This window comes from Juglans microcarpa x Juglans regia, chromosome 2D (genome assembly GCF_004785595.1).
Source record: "Juglans microcarpa x Juglans regia isolate MS1-56 chromosome 2D, Jm3101_v1.0, whole genome shotgun sequence".
NCBI lineage: Eukaryota > Viridiplantae > Streptophyta > Magnoliopsida > Fagales > Juglandaceae > Juglans > Juglans microcarpa x Juglans regia.
Window position 1 is genome coordinate 5983559 of NC_054596.1, and position 18471 is coordinate 6002029.

General features: G+C 38.3%; 4 protein-coding genes across 11 annotated transcripts in view; 3 read left to right on the forward strand and 1 right to left on the reverse strand.

Annotated features, from left to right (window-relative positions):
• LOC121248118 (kinesin light chain 3) overlaps positions 1 to 4289 on the forward strand; it is a 32660-nt gene extending 28371 nt beyond the window's left edge. For 3 of the 7 annotated variants that reach the window (XM_041146477.1, XM_041146476.1, XM_041146478.1), the window contains exons 17-18: positions 3244 to 3306; positions 3747 to 4289. In XM_041146477.1, coding sequence (XP_041002411.1) covers positions 3244 to 3306; positions 3747 to 3947 — 264 coding nt within the window. In that variant the 3' untranslated portion in view covers positions 3948 to 4289. Of the gene's footprint in view, positions 1 to 2533; positions 2742 to 3243; positions 3307 to 3607; positions 3663 to 3746 lie in introns of those variants that run through there. The other 4 variants (XM_041146479.1, XM_041146480.1, XR_005937396.1 and 1 more) reach the window with 3 other exon arrangements.
• A 2049-nt stretch (positions 4290 to 6338) lies between these two features.
• LOC121248120 lies at positions 6339 to 7653 on the forward strand. The gene has a single exon (XM_041146483.1). The coding sequence runs from the start codon at positions 6513 to 6515 to the stop codon at positions 7104 to 7106; it is 594 nt and encodes a 197-aa protein (XP_041002417.1). The 5' UTR covers positions 6339 to 6512; the 3' UTR covers positions 7107 to 7653.
• Positions 7654 to 8648: 995 nt separating this feature from the next.
• On the forward strand, positions 8649 to 12885 carry LOC121248121 (putative pentatricopeptide repeat-containing protein At1g09680). 2 transcript variants are annotated; one of them, XR_005937397.1, is made up of 2 exons: positions 8649 to 11583; positions 12401 to 12885. XR_005937397.1 is itself a non-coding variant. In XM_041146484.1 (1 exon), exon 1 carries the CDS (start codon positions 8845 to 8847, stop codon positions 10645 to 10647), a length of 1803 nt encoding a protein of 600 aa, XP_041002418.1. In that variant the 5' UTR covers positions 8649 to 8844; the 3' UTR covers positions 10648 to 11920. The 2 variants fall into 2 exon arrangements, 1 of the variants encoding a protein (XP_041002418.1); XM_041146484.1 differs by lacking the exon at positions 12401 to 12885 and having other exon boundaries at positions 8649 to 11920.
• A 3269-nt stretch (positions 12886 to 16154) lies between these two features.
• On the reverse strand, positions 16155 to 17909 carry LOC121248122 (aspartic proteinase PCS1). Its single transcript, XM_041146485.1, has one exon. The coding sequence runs from the start codon at positions 17795 to 17797 to the stop codon at positions 16451 to 16453; it is 1347 nt and encodes a 448-aa protein (XP_041002419.1). The 5' UTR covers positions 17798 to 17909; the 3' UTR covers positions 16155 to 16450.
• Between the last annotated feature and the right edge of the window lie 562 nt (positions 17910 to 18471).

An 18471-nucleotide genomic window follows, 5' to 3' on the forward strand; every position in this document is an offset into this window, starting at 1 on the left:
TTCGTTATCGTCAGGGAGGCTGAGTAGGATGTTATCGGCTGTGGTTAGTCATGGTTTTATGGCAGGATTTTCAGTGGGTGATCCACAAAGGGGCCTTATCTCGGTCTCCCACTTATTATTCGCAGATGACACTTTAATTTTAATTTTCTGTGATGCAAAGCAATATCAACTTAGGGCACTGAAGGTGCTTCTTTTTTGTTTCGAAGCAGCGTCAGGTTTGAGAGTTAACTTTGATAAATCAGAGTTAGTGCCTGTTGGGAACGTCAGCATTTCTCGGCAGTTGGCTAACACTCTTGGGCGTAAGGTCGCTTCTCTTCCTATGACATATTTGGGGTTACCATTGGGGGCTGCTTCACAGGCGTTGTCTATTTGGAACACAGTTGTTGAGAAAATAGAACGAAGATTGGTTGGGTGGAAAAGACTGTATTTGTTGAAAGGAGGCTGGGTGACTCTTATCAAGATTACTCTCTCTAACTTACCAACTTACTTTCTATCTTTATTTCCAATTCCAGCTATTGTGGCGGCACGAATTGAAAAACTTAATCGGGATTTCTTATGGAGTGGGATGGGAGATGAATTCAAGTTTCATCTAGTCAGTTGGGATAAGGTTTGCAGACCAATTCCTTCAGGTGGATTGGAGATAAAGAACTTGAGAACTTTTAATCGGGCATTGATTGGGAAATGACTTTGGAGATACAATTTGGAACCAGAAGCTCTATGGAAATTAGTGGTTGATTGGAAACATGGTAAGATGGGGGGATTCGTGTACTAGAGAGAGGAATGGGTCCTATGGGGTGGGGGTTTGGAAGCACATACGACGTGGTTAGGGTGTGTTTTCTCGTCATACTAAATTTTTGGTGGGTGAGGGCACTCGTATAAAATTTTGGAGAGACATTTGGTGTGGGGAGGAGGCTCTAGCGCACGCCTTCCCTTCCGTTTTTCGTGTGGCATGTGATCAAGAGGCTTCAGTGGCAGATCTCATGGTTCGTTCAGGGGATCAACTCCATTGGAATGTCACCTTTAGTAGAGCAGTTCAAGACTGGGAACTCAACAGTGTTGAGGAGTTTTTCAGTCGAGTGTACTTTACGAGGATGTCTGGATTGAGAGAAGATAAGTTGTGGTGGAATCCGGCAGATAAGGGTGTTTTTTCGGTTCGCTCATTCTATAAGTCCCTTATTATGCTTCCAAATATGCATTTTCCTTGGAGCGGATTGTGGAGGAATAAGGCACCTCCAAAAGCACTATTTTTCACTTGGACAGCGGCTCTGGGTAAGATTCTGACCACTGATAATCTGCGGAAGCGCCGGGTTATTATTCTAGAATGGTGTTGTATGTGCAAGAAAGTTGGCGAAACAATGGATCATCTTTTGCTACATTGTGAGCTAGCAAGAGCACTGTGGAGCGATGTGTTCATTCAAATAGGGTTGAATTGGGTCATGCCTGCTACAGTGGTAGAGTTATTGGCTTGCTGGGTAATGCCGGGTGGTGCTCCACAAATCAAAGCTGTGTGGAAGATGGTTCCTATTTGTATTATGTGGTGCATATTGCTGGAGCGTAATGAGCGGACATTTGATGATAAGGAGCGGACAATAGTGGATCATAGAATTTTATTTTTCCGCACCTTACTTCTTTGGGCTAGTGCTGTAGATTTTAATGGCCTAAATGTACCTGATTTTCTTCTTTCTTTTTTTAGCAACTAGATAGGTCCTATCTCTTGTATACCTCCTTGTATACCTAGGCTTTGCCTATTCTTATTTATACTACCGTTTACTTATAAAAAAAAAAGGAATCAAGACTTTTTACAATCTTTAACAGCTTTTGTTTACTGTTCAATAGTGTTTTGAACACTAGGAGCCCTTGTTTTTAACTGCTTTTGTTTGAAGAATTCGGTTTCTCTCTTTTCATGAGGAGCTTTGCCAGGATATTCCCTTTCAAGAAAACTCTAGCTAAATTCCTCGTGCTTGAATATTCAGCTAGCTACTACAACTCAGAAAGATTGATGCATAACTGCTGAAGATCCTGAATCTATAAAAGAAGCTCACAGAAAGATGCAAAGAGAACTGGAAATGAAGACACATATGGTTGGCCATATGCAAAATCTTTTCCAGGTCTCACATAACTTTTGAAAGAGGCTTAAGGTGCAAGTCAAACATACAAAGTTGAATGCTATCACTTACTTGCTTTTGGAACACTAACCACCTATTTTATGGTTTGTCAAGGTTCACCCTCATCCTAGAATCCTTTCAAATCACTGTAACCCAACTATATCGTCTCAGCTAGGAGCACATTATGTCAAAGAAGAGCAGAATATTATCATCAAATCTTGATTGGCTTATTGGAGAAAGTTTTGCCCTCTGCCATAGAACCCTCTACCAATAACCTTCTTTGACCACATAATGGTGCTGTATTCACTTTAGATAGTACGGGTGATTCCTTATTGTGATTGAATTGCTGAATCTTTGAAAGTTTGCTTTCAACTTCCATTGGTCTCATACTTATAGTTATCTGCGCTTTACGTTTTTATTGATTCTAGCAAGGAATTAGCTTCTTGCAAAAGAAAGCTGGTGTACTCAAGGAGTGAAAGGAATACCACTTTCCTTCGCTATTTCTATTGTTAAAAAGCCTATAGAATCAAATCTTCTATCCTCGACTCAACTTCCAAATTATTTGGTGATGAATATTTTGTTACTGCCTCTTGAGAGAGTCATAAGCGGCAAATCTTTGTGGATGACTGCACACGGGTGTGTGTGTGCACTCATGTTTTTCTTAACTTATTATACTTGTCCATCCATGTCATAATATTTCTTTGACTAGCTTCTTTTTCTTCATGATTATATCTAATTAGTCAATGTCGGGACTGAGATGGATAGTGCTAGAGCTGATAACTCTGGTGAGGAAACCATTAGCTAGGGTTACACTTTTGAGGTGAATCAACAGGATGATAATTAGAAAGAGAAGTAGATGAATCAGCCATATGTTTAATTGCTCCAGAATTGATGACCCGCAGATTGCAAGTGGAGAATAAAGTTATAAATGCTTTATCTGACTTGGGTTGGCGGCAATCCCTGGAAATGGAAATTGAAATGACTGCTTTTCCGTAGAGTGAGACTTGGGAAAGGGTCATTACTGTGGCATATTTTCTGATCCTTTTGATGTTGTGCCAAACATCTTCCTATGATTGTTTTGTTTTAAGTAATTTATTCCAAATGGATGAACCAGTGTTACATTTCTGTTATGGAACAGGAGCATTTACCTGTTGCTGAAGCCGAGAATGCACTTTTCCAATGCATTTCCACTTACAAAGAGGTACACTTTGGCCGTTGAACAAATACTTTGGATGAAAGGAACTAATACGATTTGACCATGCCAGCAAGTGATGTTTTCCCTACTGAAGTTGTGTAATGTTAAAAGTTAGTCTTTGTCATTTTGCTAGTTGGGAACATAAATTCTCATTTATGTGTGGTGTTCTCATTTTGGTTTGATTTATGAATGTAGTAGGAAACAGCTAATACATTAAGTGAGAATTCTGGTGAATTTTTTTTCATTATTCAGAGTAATTTATTTGTGGTGTTCTCATTTTTGGAACATAAATTCCTTCTGATTGCAGATATTTTTGCTTAAACTAGCCTTTTGAAGCGTGTAGATTTTGATACAAACCATAAGTATCTGTTTACTTAATGAAGATATTGGCTTGATTTATGAATGTAGAAGGAAAAATGCTAAAGTTTGGGCGTGTTTCTCTGCAGTTTGAAACCGTGAAGTCTATTTCTGACTCCCCTGAAGTGAAGGCCGAGTATCTTTCCTGTTTGAAGCATCTTTCAAGCTTGATGCGCAATGGCAGTACCAATGGGACACGAACGTTTAAAGGAGCAACTTTACAAAATCTGGAAGATGAAATCAAGTGTGTTGAATCTGAAATTTCACCTTACAGGAAACGTAAAAACTAAGCTGGAAGCTGATTATGGCAGCAACAGCGGCAGTTACTGCCGGAAAATCATCTGAAGGAGTAGGTCCAGTTCTTATGCCACCTGCCATGCACAAATGAACATAAATGGTTCCTCTACATTATATTGTGATAAGCCATAATTTATTGGTGATAAAAGTAGGTGCTGCCTAGGTACACATGAATTATACAAGAGACACCTATACCTTCTTATTAGCAAGTGGGATTTTTGCGCGAAGTTTTACAGGATTCTAATACATGAGGCACATGAAATTGTATCTGTTGTTTGCTTGCCAACTGTTAGAACATAATTTGAAGTTTGAAATAAAAAAATAATTTCAGATCCTGATTATTATAGTTCGATTTAAATCATAGTAATCATGTTTCAGAAGCAGCACAAGGTCACCTGATGCTGTATGATTGAAATTGCACTTTCAATCTTGTTGACTGGAGACGAGATAAATTCATTGATGTTTATTGTATTCAACTTTTTGACTAATATTCCCAGCAAAACTACTATTAACTGAGCAAGGTGGCTCGATGTATATGATTAATTGTTCTAGGCTGAATAAACGTTATAATCCTTTAGGGATGACAATTTATTCCACCCTATCAGAAGCCAACCTCGCTCTGAATGGGTTGAGTTTTTTCTGTCCTATTAAAGTGATGGGTGGGTATACATTTTATTACTAATTTACTAGAATGCGACTTGGATTCTGGAAGAAGACAGGACGAGGGTTTGGTTTTTGCTCTGTACCTTCCCTTCTGTTTTATTGGAACCTTGATGTAAGTTTTGAGAAATGATATTTGGTCTTAGTAAGTTCTGCAAACTCCTTTTTAAAAAATTGGATAAAACTGAGACTCATGTAAAAAAAATTATTTTTTTAATAATGAATTTTACTTTTATTTTTTATTTTTAAAGAAGTACATAATACTTGCACACTTTGGAATTTATATAGCATTACTAATAAGTTTTAGATATTTTAAAAAAATGATTTGTTATACATCAATCACTATTCACTCTCATACTACACACCTAACGACTTTTTATTTTTTTATTTTTTTCTTCATAAGATGTGAGATGTGGGAGTGAATAGTAATTGATGAGAAGAATTATTTTTTAAAAAATAATGCTTGTGAATGTGTGAATCTCATGCCATTGCTTTATCATTGTATATCTTCTCTCTGTGGGTAGTCATCTTATCAGTTGATAGCTTGACATGGTAACCTCGTCTCACATCGATGTTGACCCTAGTGGCTGGATGTGTGTGCAGTGTTGGTGCAAGGTGTCCCTTGCGTGGCTTCATCCTCGAGCAGGAAATTATCACCAATTAACATGGTAATGGTTTTTTAATTAAGATAATCTACGTATTCTAGATTATCTAGATGGTGGAATTCTTGAAATCTCAACCATTGTTTGTGACTAAATGGTTAGGATTTTGTTATCTATGACAATTACTACCTTTAAGAACTATAGGATGAAAAAATCTATTAAGAGCTCTACGGCATTCTTATCCTAATCAATTTTGGGTTTTTGGTCGTTGAATTGGGGTATTGCCATGGGGCGGATTGAGTCTAGCTTGGACGGATTTTTGTTATTTCTAGAAGTTTTGATTTGTGACGCCGGGATTCCCATGGGGCTGGATTTTTCCTATTTTCTATTAGAACTGGAGGCGGGTTAGAACTTAGGAAGGGTTCCTTTGCCGTCCCCTGCACGAAATCCTCAAAATAAAAGGAAACGAGTACCCATCCAAATCAACATGATATCCTCCAAAACATATAGGCTTAGCGTCAAATCATTATTAACTAATCTTTTCTCCTTTGATAACCCACTGAAATGAAAAAAGAACATTCTGCACTCGCGAGGGACTGCCAGTGCCATGGATGGTGGACCGCGCACTCGAGTCTCGTACGTTTGTGCTACAATCTGTAAAAAGGCTGTAAAAAGTGAAGTTTAGAAACATGAAGGGTCGATGTCATGATCTGTAGTGTAGATGTAAAGCTCTGCATAGTGCATAAACCATCATCCACCATGAAATTATAGGGATATTATATCTGGTGGTTACATGAATTGCATGCACTTAATACGAACACGATGCCCGATAGCATGCAACATCGTGCCGTACACGCCTGGGGCCGGCTGCAAAAAAACACCCATGATTGGGACCCTTTTGTTATTATTATTATTTTTTTTTTTTTGGCAAGCGAATAATCTTGCTCGATGTATACAAGTCACAATATTACAGTTTTTTGCTGGGACAAACCAGTCCTGAGGCTGGGGGACCCTTCCCCCACAACTCCCCACCTAACATCGAGCTTCCATTGGACCTAATGCCCATTTCATTATAAATGATCTTTAATCAATTCTGACAACACCACGATGCCAAAACAAAACACCCCACGAGACCAAATACCTTTCGTTCGACACATGATATTCAACCACCATTGTAAAAACCATCACCAACATCAGTACTGCTACGTTATCTTCCCTTTTAAAGCGTGGAACTTAATTTTCCCACACATTCCCAACTAGATCAAAGCCCTTAGCTTCAAATTATTCCTGATCAATATGCTATCTGCACCCTTTCTGATGAGCCTGTTGTTGGAGAGGAAAAAGCCAAGAGCTACCACCGATGAATTGGCTGCGGTTAAAGCGGCTGCATGGGCGTGGTTCCAACGTGGACCTGGGTCGGAGGGGAGGCTTATGACTGAATTTGATCTTATGAGGACTCGTCGAACACCTGGACCGTCTCTTTTCAAGCTGGAAGCCATGAGAATGGCCGAAGAAGAAGCCATATTGGAAGGATACTCGCAAGCGTCGAGTAGTCCGATCTATACTGATAGATCTCTTCTAGATGCTTTTGAGATTGAGAGTATTTCCCGGCAACTGGACTGTCTGATAGAATCCAGTGGCAGCAAGTTTCATAGAAAATTCATGGCGGCCGGAGATCATCATGATCGTCACCAAGAAAACGTGACAGTATTGCTGAGTAATGGTACCGGCACTGGAATGAAGAAAAATAAAAATAAAAAGAAAAAGAAAGGGTTTTGGCAAAGGCATGCAATGGTTGCATGTGGCACGAGGGAAGATCATGTGGTGGATGCTCTCAGAGATCGCCGGAAACCTCATGAAAAGCGCACACCGGTGGTTAGCTACATGTAGGCCACGGGGCAGCCATGCCTGATGATCATGAACAGTTGCAATATTGGGTTCTGGTTTGGTCGTTGGATCGAATTAAATTGTAATATTGAATTGTCAACTACTGTCTTGATCTCTGCAAGACTACTGCAACGCACCTCCTAGCTAAGTCATCCTAGCTATAGGTGTAACTTTTCCAAGAGGTTTACGTGGTGATCGCTGAACTACAAATCTCTTCGATCTACGCACACCGAAATTATGGATGGCTGGCCAGAAGGCTTTTGATCGAGCATGCTTTTGGAAAGATAGTCAACAAATTGTTATAGAATTCATTTGATCAACCGTGTTGCTGTCTGGAAGAGACAAAAAGAAGGGCCTATTGACGCAGTGTGAGCATGCATACAGCCCACGGGAATAAAAAAAATAAAGAATAATAAAATTGCTTCTTATCTTTCTGATCACTTGTTATTTTTTGTGCATGTATGGCTTAAAAATGATGTCAGATCAAAGAAAAAGAATATCATCAAAATGCTGTAAGAATTCATGCATGATCTTAATTTCGAAGTAAAAATCTTGACCACTTGATGTTGTAACTTTTGTGTTTGTATTTTTCCTGCTGCAGCCCACATGCAAGGTACTGTTTCTGTGGGCTGATGTCCGATGTATATTGTCTCTCACAAAAAGAAACTTGCTAATAGCACATACTCAATAATTCATCAAATCCAAATCAAAATCATTGCTTTTTGGAGGGTACCATCTTGAAGGATGACAAAATGGTATCTGCTGTTTGATTGGTAGCCAGATGTTTTTTGTTGTCTTGGCTGAAAAGCGAAAAAAACTTCAATTACCTAGTACTAATTAGAACTTCTTTTAGGTGCCGATCGATCTTTTTGTTGTGTTTGGTAAGATGCGACATGGACTAAAGTTTGTATGCGTGAATCCATTATGATCACAACTTATAATGGTATGGAGTAGATAGTGGTAATTAAGTCCATGAGCCAGCCCCTTAAAAGCCCATGGTGTATATGTTAGCAGCCAGATGACTTGCTGAGAGTAGCAGCCCAGTTTCCTGATTTAAGTCGTGTTCCCACAAGACCACCATACTCGATAACTCTTATTAACGTCTCGTTTGTTTTTATAATTTATTTTAATTTATTTTATTTTATTTTATTTAATTATTATAATCTTTTTAAATTTTCACATAAAATAAAATAAATAATTCAAATTTTTTAAATCTTAAAATAAAAATAATATTAAAAATATATATTCTAACAATATTTTATTCAATTTTTAACTTTAATCTCATCTTTATCTTATTTCATATGCAAAAAATAAACGAGGCAGAAACGTTTTTTTTTTTTTTTTGCCCTTTTATCAATTTAAGATATATATTATATAATAATAAATAATACTAGATACAGACGTAGAGTATATAAGTGTTGTGCAATCCTTTATCCCTTTGAAAAAGAATACAATTCACTATTAAAAAAACTAAATCTTTATTATATAAGTCTTATATTTATACATCTTTCTAATTAAAGAGATTGCACTACAGTTACCCTTTAGTTTAGATATCATTTCTCTATAATAATTACTTTTCATTTTTTCTAATTTTAGATTCTATAATGGAATTAATATGCCGGATGTTCAGTTCGCTCCTCTTTCTGAACCTCATGCAATGATAGCGACGTCCTCCGGTCCTCTTCATCTTGTCTTCCACCATCAAAGCCACTAATATCGAAGCCGGCATCGAAACACAGCCATGGCCATCCTCAGACTCTCAAGAACACACTTCTCTCTTTCTCGTCCCCGCAAAACCTTTTCCTTCTCCTCATCCACCTCCAACCCACCCTGGTACAAGTATACACCCCCTCCGCCACCTTGCCAATACGACCCGCTACTCTCAGCAATCTCTGAGGCCATTCTCAACACCAAAGGAAAGCCCGGCGACTCCTCTCTCAACAAGCTCCTTCCGTCCCTCACAGCCAATCACATAATCAATCTCATCAACCTCAACCCCCACTCTCTCCCCCCACATTCTCTCCTCTCTTTCTTCGACTGGCTCTCTTCCCAGCCCACCTTCCGCCACACCCTCCACTCCTACTGCACCATGATCCACTTTCTTTCCTCCCGTAACATGCTCCCACAAGCCCAGTCCCTTCTCCACTTCGTTGTCTCTCGGAAAGGCAAGGACTCGGCGTGCTCAGTCTTTGCTTGCGTTATCGAAACCAAAGGTACCAATTACTCCAGTTTTGTGTTTGATGCTTTGATGTATGCGTATGCGGATAATGGGTTTGTGTCAGATGCTATTCAGTGCTTTAGATTGATCAGGAAGCATAAATTTGGAGTCCCATTTCGTGGTTGTGGGTATTTGCTTGATAAGATGATGAAGTCAAACTCGCCCGCTTCGGCGTGGGCATTTTATATGGAGATTTTGGATTGTGGTTATCCGCCTACTGTGTATAATTTCAATGTCTTGATGCATAAACTGTGTAAAGAGTGTAAGCTTAAAGAAGCTCAGCTGGTATTTGATGAAATTGAGAAGTGGGCCTTGCGTCCTACAGTTGTTAGTTTCAATACTTTGATTAATGGTTATTGCAAGTCTGGGGAGTTAGAAGTGGGGTTTAGGTTGAAGAGGGTCATGGAGGAGAGTGGCATGTGTTCTGATGTTTTCACTTACAGTGCGTTGATTAATGGGTTGTGTAAGGAGAGTAGGCTGGACGATGCAAATAGGTTGTTCGATGAAATGCATGAGAGGGGGTTGGTTCCAAATGATGTTACTTTCACAACTTTGATTGATGGTCAATGCAAGAATGGGAGAATTGATTTAGCCATGGAAGTTTATCAGCAAATGTTGAGGAAAGGTGTGAAACCTGATTTGATAACATACAATACAGTGATCAATGGCCTTTGCAAGGTTGGAGATTTGGAAAAAGTTCAGAAGCTTGTTGATGAGATGAGTGCGCAGGGTTTGAAACCTGACAAAATCACATACACTACACTAATTGATGGATATTGCAAGGAAGGAGATTTAGAGTCGGCCATGAAGACTAGGAAGGAAATGAGTGAAGAAGGGATTGAGCTTGATAATGTGGCTTTCACAGCTCTTATTTCGGGGCTGTCTAGAGAGGGAAGAGTTGTTGATGCAGAAAGAACTTTGAGGGAGATGGTGAATGCTGGTATGAAGCCTGATGATGCAACGTATACAATGGTCATGGATGGTTTTTGTAAGAATGGTGATATTAAAATGAGTTTTAAGTTGCTCAGGGAGATGCAGGGTGATGGACATGTACCTGGAATTGTAACGTATAATGTGCTTATGAATGGACTCTGTAAGCGGGGGCAGATGAAAAATGCTAATATGCTCTTAGATGCCATGCTTAATTTGGGGGTGATTCCGGATGATATTACATACAATATTCTGTTAGAAGGGCATTGCAAGAATGGTAACCCAGAGTATTTTGATAAATTACGAAGTGAGAAAGGACTTATTCCAGATTATGCTTCTTACACTGCCCTAGTTAATGAATTCAGTAAAAGTTCAAAGGATCGCCGCAGGAGATGATTGTGACATGTCTTCAAAATAACAACTATGAAGGTTAGCCGGCTCAATGGACTGGTGAATGCCTGACCTGTACATGAATAAGGATACTTGAGATAATTTCTTACTTCATCTGCTCAGAGAACACAAATGAATAGAGCAACCTAAGATGATTTCCAATCATTGGATGGTTTCCAGTCAGTAAGGAGCTACCAAATCATTGCTTATGGACATAGCCTGAATATCTATGGCAGAATTCTGAAACAGAGAAAAAAGAATAGCTTTCATTTGGCTGTCTTTTGACTCACGCCATTGTGGCAAGAGCAACTGCAATCTAGAAAGCGCAAGTGCAAGAATCATCTACTGCCATGCCTTTCAATATATGTCACTTGCCTGTTACAGCGGACACTCAAAGGGAACTCGTCCTCAACATTGAGCAATTCCTGCAGGTTGTTGTGTTAGCTTTTATTTCTCTTACAAAAAGAACTTGAAGGTTAAATCATGATAGAACTGGAGATTGGATATTATACCTTTGATCCCTGTAAGGGGATTGCCGTGGATGGTTATAAAGTGCCTTGGGTTTTCAGACAGTCAAGTTTTTTAGTTTGCTTGAAATATGCAAGGTCCCATGACTTCAGCAGAATATTATTCTGCTTTCTGACTTCTTACTTCGAAGCCAGAATTGCAAAAAGGATTCAAGATGGCAGGGTGATAGTTTAACATATGACACGCCTACCAATGGTCTGAAGTCGAAACATGCTAATGTATGCTGTGCTTAACAAAGGGATCCTTCCAAATAACATTATATGCATCTGTCTACTAGGATATTTCAAGCATGAAAAAGCAGAAGATGTTGGTGGATAACAAAATGCCAAGGAGCTTCTTTCAGATCTATTAGGCATCTTGTCCACTACTAAGTGATTTCATTCAGCCATTCAGGTCACATGATGATCGTCTTAAGTAGGTTGGCCTCGTTGATGAGTGGATTTAAGTTTGGTAATAGCTTACTGCTTTAATGTGGATAATTTACATGAAAAGATTCGTCAGGTTTTCTAAATTGGAAGAAGATCAACAGCAATTGTAGACAACACATCTGAGAAGGTTAATGTATATTTAGCCATAACATCTCCAAGAAAAAACTTTCCTACCCTCATAATTTAATTTGAAAATTGGCGGAATATTGAACAGAGTGCTATTGAATAGGTGCAGTGAGTTTGCTTGAAAGAACTCAGTAGTTCAAGCAAGTTGAATTTGAACTCACCAAACTGAAATTGACAGGTTAATATAGCATACAGCTGCCGATATGAGTTTATCCCGGTACCATATTATGGCCAACATCTATATATATATTTTTTTTTCATGCTTTATGTTTTTGCATGTAATTTCTAAACGTTCCATGAAGGTCTCGATGACTTGTGATCAAGCTGAGGGACACCCGACTAATCTTGCATAGATATGTTTCCTCTTTATTGAGGTTATAAATTATGAATCAATTACCATATTCATTTTCAAAATACAGAAATGTTTATTGAAACACTGAAGAAGAGAAATAGCGATTCAATTTTGATAATGAGAGATATTAATGCATAAACAAACATATATATTTTAAATGGAAGTCTGAGAAATATTAGTTTACACGTTTATGCACTTTCAACAGCTCTATTTTTAGTATTTCATCCATGTCCCCCCAGTTTCATTCATTTCCTGTCCCTTTGATATCATTGAGATAAGAGATGTGGTTTCTAATCTATATGTTTCTAGTTCTACATATACGTAGGGACTCAGTTGGGAATTGGTACATTATCTTGACAACATAGGGAAACTTACTTCGGCTATATTTCTGCTATTGCCAAGGTTTGAGCTACGATTGATTCCTCAGAAAAGATTTGTCAACATGTGATTATTCTATCTTGGGCTTGGGCTGGTTTAGACTTTCAAAGCCAAGACTTGGCAGGGTGTTGCAGCAGTGTACTCTAAAATAAGGGGCGAGGCAGAATGATGTCGGGAGATGGTTCAAATTCTATATATTTTTACATGTATTTAACTGAAGATTCGCCTTGTTCACGCCTTCGAACTTGGTTCGTGGGACTCGAACTAAAAAGGGGGGGATTTATCTTGCAATCAAAGCATTTACAATTTAAGACAAAAAAGCTTTGCAAGTCATGAGTTGGTATTATCGTAATATTTATTATAGTTATCAAAAAATAAAATTTATAGTCTTTTTATGTGACAAGATTATTTGATGTGTCAACAAACATATTTTATAAGCTGTAAATTTAAAGGATATAATAGATATGCATTCTAATTTAGTAGTTGCGCACACATAATGCATGCAATATACTTGGACGGGACGCATCGTGGGGTTGTTTTTTTACGTGCTCTCCCTTGAGACCGACCAAGAAGTTCTCACTGTGAAGCTATATATCTTGCTTTCATACGTGTCACTTGCTAATTAGGATAGATACAGTTTTAAAGTGAGGTTTGGTTTGAATATAAGAAATATTTTATTTTATTTTATTTTATTTTATATCATCATTATAATTTTTTTAATTTTTATATAATAATAATATTATTAAAAAATAATATTTAATGATATTTTATTCAATTTTAAATTTTCATTTCAATTTATTTCAACGGTATTAAATTTATTTTAAAAATAATAAAATTTATTATTAAAATATTAATTTTTTTATCTATAAATGTCACATCATATATATTTTTTTTTTTAAAAATGCACAGAATTTATGCACACTAAAATTATAGATGCAACTTCTAAATTCTTCCATACGGTGATGTGATAGGCAGTATCATTATCAAGGCTGTTAGTTTCTAGTAGAATTGGACTTTGCAGAACACTGTAAACATACCATCCAGGCTCCAGCTAAGGCCGTTTCTAGCATTAATATCCTATTGGGAAGCAACCTCCCACAACAGGACTTTTGTAATTTGTCTTGCACAATCACAACAAAACCAATTTATGGACACACCACTCCAGCTTTCTTTCAAATTTCTCTACTTCAAAGAAACGCAGCAAGCCAGCAACAAAAGCCACGCTTTAATGTATAACACTTCAAACTATAAATATATTTTTTTGATTGTAAATAAACAATGATTTTTTTCAAGATACCGGCCCCAGTAAAGTGGAGCACAAAGCCATCGCCAGCAACAAAGGGTTGGATCCCTGGTGCTCATATTCAAAAAAGACGGTGACCAACCTTCCTTGGTAAAACCGATTTGCATCGATCATCATCATCCTTTTCTTGCAGAAAGTGGGATTCTTACGAAAATAATAATTTAAATAAAAAAAAAAAAAAAGAAAAACAAATGGTGGGATTCTGAGGTCGTGCGTGTCTATCAGTCTGTGTTGAGTTTTTTGAATGGGGTCAGGGTTAGGTTGTCGAGGATTGGCTGAAAGTGAGAGATCTATCCACTCCATTACTTTTTTTCTCTTTTGCCAGTTGTTCTCTTCTCTCTTACATTACATTATGCTTCCTCCATTTACTTATTTTTCTCTCTCTTTACTCTTTACTTTCACTCGGAAGCCTTTTTATATTTTTTTAAGTGTTTCAATGCAGCCACGATTGTCCTTAAGTTATTAGTATACGTACTTGTTGGGTTTGTCTTCCCAATCGAGTGTTTAAAGAAGATATTAATTGACAGCTACCCTCAGGCCTATTCTTTAAATGTTTGGACCCCACCGTTTAATTTACCCAGAACATATATTTGTTTTGGCATATCTAACACCTCTTTGCCATCTTTATTTTCAACTTTGGCTGTGAAACATACTAAGTTGAACAGTTTGGCTGTGCCTACAAAGGTGTCAATAAGGTTTTTCACGATGTGCAGAGTATTTCAAGACCAGACATTTATGGCTTCTTTTAGATTACTAATTTATTTCAACTCATCTCAATTTATTATTATAATTTTTTTAAATTTTAACATAAAATATAATAAATAATTTAATTTTTTCAAATTTTAAAATAATAATAATATTAAAAAATAATATTTTAACAATATTTTATCATCTTAACTCAACTCATTTCAACATTTAAACGCAGCCTTAAAATTATTTTAAGATGTAGCTATAGCTAGATTAAAAAAAAATTAAACTTTAGATTTGATTTTAAATTTTGCATTCTAAAATTATGTCTACCATTAATTTTTAAGAAATACTTTAATCATAAAAAAAATTACATAAAAATAAATTCATAAATTAATGTGACTTAATATGATACAAATTATAAAATTATTTTTATTATAAAATAGATTTAACGAAACCATAAAACTATATCAATTTATATATTTATTTTTATATAATTTCTTTATATATATAACACTTCCCTTCATTTTTATCTATTTTTAATTTTTATCTATTTTTAATGATGTGATCTGTGAAATAATATAAAGTGTTTAATGAAAAACTCTGAAGATCTATTCCATTTGTTTATTTGAATAAATATTTGTTAAAAGCACGTGTCAAAACACGTGCCGAGGTAAACAAAGAAGTAAAAGTTTTATAATAATCATGCGAGTGTCGGGAATATGTGGAAGGAGCTTGAGATTGGGTCGGCGGAAGGGTCCGAAGCAGCTGTTGTCTACTTTCCTTGCATCCAAGTTAAGGTGGTGGAGCCCACGGCCCCACACCCCACCTCGTCGAGTCGTAAAGCCCTGGGAACAGCCTCAACTGCTCCACAAACACACAGTACACACCAACGAGGGCTGCCGGATTCAAATCCCTCGTCTCATGCCATGTTGTTTAACGCATACCACCATATCTGTTGATATTTTCTGTCTTTGAAGAGGTCCTCGTGGTGGGTCCCTTCTTTCTTCTCCTATTTTCCCCTTTAGGGAAAAGAAAGAGAAATATTACCGTTCATATTATTTCCACTCTGATACTGATTATTCATCATCTCCCAGGCTTTCATTTCCAAAACCATGCAAAGATCCAACGTCTACTTAAATCTAACCAAACATCCCAAGTCATAAGTGTCTGTCGTGATAAGGACAACACTTTAGGGTTGTTCGATTTACCAAGGGTGCCAGTCTCAGTCCTCCAGCCACGACCAATTCTAACGGAAAAACCACGAAAACAAGAAACACCCATTTCATTTATTTTTTTCACAATCATTACATCTCCACTTTTCCTTTTCTCCTATTTTGTTTCATTTCTCTTCGTTCCCAGTCTGGTCGTCGTGTTGTGTTTGTTTAGACGCACAAAGTGCAAGCCAAATTTGTACCATTTAAATCTTTTACCTATGGGGTTCCTTTCTGTATTCCACCACGACTCTCTAGAGCAGAGCTCGATCCCCAATGGCACATCTCCCTTTGGTCAGAAAGCTGATGATAATATACGGAACAATCTACCTTCCCAGAGGGGTCAGTGATCACTTTCACTTCTCTATTATTCTTGCCCACCTTTCACCTTTGCCCCCATAAACACAATGACATAGATGATAGATCAGCACCTCATGCCAAATTACAAGTCAAAAATCTAAGGCCTTTTGCTACACTCATAAGATACGCAACAAAGAAAAAAAAACACAAAATCTAATTTTCACTAAAATGATGCACAAATATAGAACATAGTACACATCCTCGTATACACATTAGTCTCAACTTTATATTACAACACTGTCCGGCTCCACTTTTAAAATTGCCATGACTGTTGATATTATGGACCATCCGATTAGATCATCACACAGCATGACCATTCGTACGTACTGATTTTTTTTTTTTTTTTTTTTTGGGATTTAAGTTTTGTTTATACGGTTTTACAGATGAAAGTGAAAATCACATGCATGATGCAACACCAGCGTTATAATATACACTACACTGATCTGCTACAGTCGGTCTTACCGAAACCAATTCTCCGGTTGACCAGGTCAAACTCCACCCACAGATTTTGCTGATGATAGTTCCCGATTATATTGCTCGCTGCCCCTAACCTATCTGACCGTCCGATGGCGATGCAGTGGACCCCACCTCCCACGTCAGCTAAAACCCTCTCTTTCTCCACCAAAATCTCTACACCTTTGTCGAGCTCAAACACCATGTCGCCTACCAGCCGTCCGATCTCCATCGCGTCGCCGTTGAAACACATATCGGACACTCCTCCATATACGTAGCCCTTTTTAAGCTTCGGGCCCGCCAATCTCACGATCTCTTCCCTTACCTTATTATATGCCTCCTCCACTAAGTACGTGAACTCGGAGCCCGAGTCCACAATGGTTTGACCCGAACCGCTGGCGTCGGGCCGGAAAGTGGACGGCGGGATGTTCAGCTTCTTGGCGCCGATTCTGATTCCTTCCATCGCAACGGTGTAGGCAAGAGGGTCAAGGTTTGGCAAACGCTGTTGACTGGGGCCAAAAGCAAGTAGATCAACGTATCGGAATCCGCCAGAGTTGGGGTTGTTTCCGAGGTAAAACGACCCGGTTGGTAAGGAACCGGGTTGGTTCCGGCGGGGGGGCACGCAGTACGAGAATTTCGAAATTTTAGCTTGGGAAGCGAAGGATAAGCGTCCGAGATTCATTCCCAAAATTCCCTTGTTGTCAACGGAAGCCTGGGCACAGCCAAGGGCCAGAGGAAGGGTCGACAGGGAAGGGGAAAAAGTGAATTTTTCTCGGACGAGATTGCCCTCGGCCAAAGTGCCGTCCGCATAGAAGTAAGAATAGTGGCAGAGACGGTTCTGGTCGCAAGAAGTCGGCAGGGTAAAGTCGGGAACTCGCGGTTTACAAATGGGGTGGTTGCAGGGCAGAACGGAGAAGGAAGAAGAAAGAGAGGGGTCAAACGACGCCGAAGGAGGAGGCTTCGTTGGGGTCTTCTTGTGGCACTGAATCCACGAGAGCTGGCTGCCAGTATCCAATACCATCTGTTGGGTCTGCGCAGGGGTCCCTATTGGGAGAGAAACGACCAGAGCCATAGAATACTTGAAAGTTGATCTGTAGTTGTACGCTGGGGTTCTGAGTCTTGGGTATTGCTTGGGCCTGGACGCGGGCAGTGAAACAAGGGAAGGATTAAGAGCTTTGGAAGCGTTTGGACGGAGAGAAAGTGAAACAAGAGGGAAAGACTGAGAAAGTGAACTGTTTTGGAGGTTTTGGTGTTGTTGCGTCGAGAGGGAAAAGAAAGTGAAGAAGAGAGAGAAAAACACAAGCATGGTTCTTCTGCAGAGAGCCATAGGCGCAAGTGTTTGCGTGCGTGTGCAGGGGTGACAGCGTAAGATCAGAGGTAAGAGATGGAGTTTGGTTTGGTTGGGTGCAGTAGGGGATGGTGAGAGTGGGGTTGTAATGATGTACATATTTATACCATTTGAACGGGGAAGGAAGCGGTAAAGGAACAAATAAACGCCAAAAGAAGCAAAACTACAAAAAGCATACGCGTTTTCTATACATACAGGCTTGAGCTGTTCATGTTATGATTAATACTATGTATTCAACTTGGTGACTGCGATTTTTCGACCACTACTCTCTTTGTTTTTTTTACTTTTCCTTTCTTCTTTTTCTTTCCTCGGGGTTACGTTTACTTAAAGAGTGGGATCGAAGGACTTTTTTTGCAGGTTAAGCTATGATGATGATGAGTTCTGATATTTTGCTTGAATCAACGTTCATCGCATATTTTCCCGATGAACAGCTAGCTAAATCAGTGTGATAATAGGATGTCCACACTGATGAAAGTTTACACACTCAAAGAGAGAGAGACATTGCATTAATTTAATTATTTGCCTGCATTTTATTAAGTCATGGTTTTTTTTTAAAGTAAAATTATTATTATTCATTTATTAAATAAATTTACATCCATGATCAGATATATGCAACGATATCTTCATATCAACCATTATCTCACAAACTAATT

Coding starts and splice junctions, on each gene's coding strand:
- LOC121248120 (XM_041146483.1), top strand. CDS start 6,513: ATGCTATCTGCACCCTTTCTGATGAGCCTGTTGTTGGAGAGGAAAAAG.
- LOC121248121 (XM_041146484.1), top strand. CDS start 8,845: ATGGCCATCCTCAGACTCTCAAGAACACACTTCTCTCTTTCTCGTCCC.
- LOC121248122 (XM_041146485.1), bottom strand. CDS start 17,797: ATGGCTCTCTGCAGAAGAACCATGCTTGTGTTTTTCTCTCTCTTCTTC.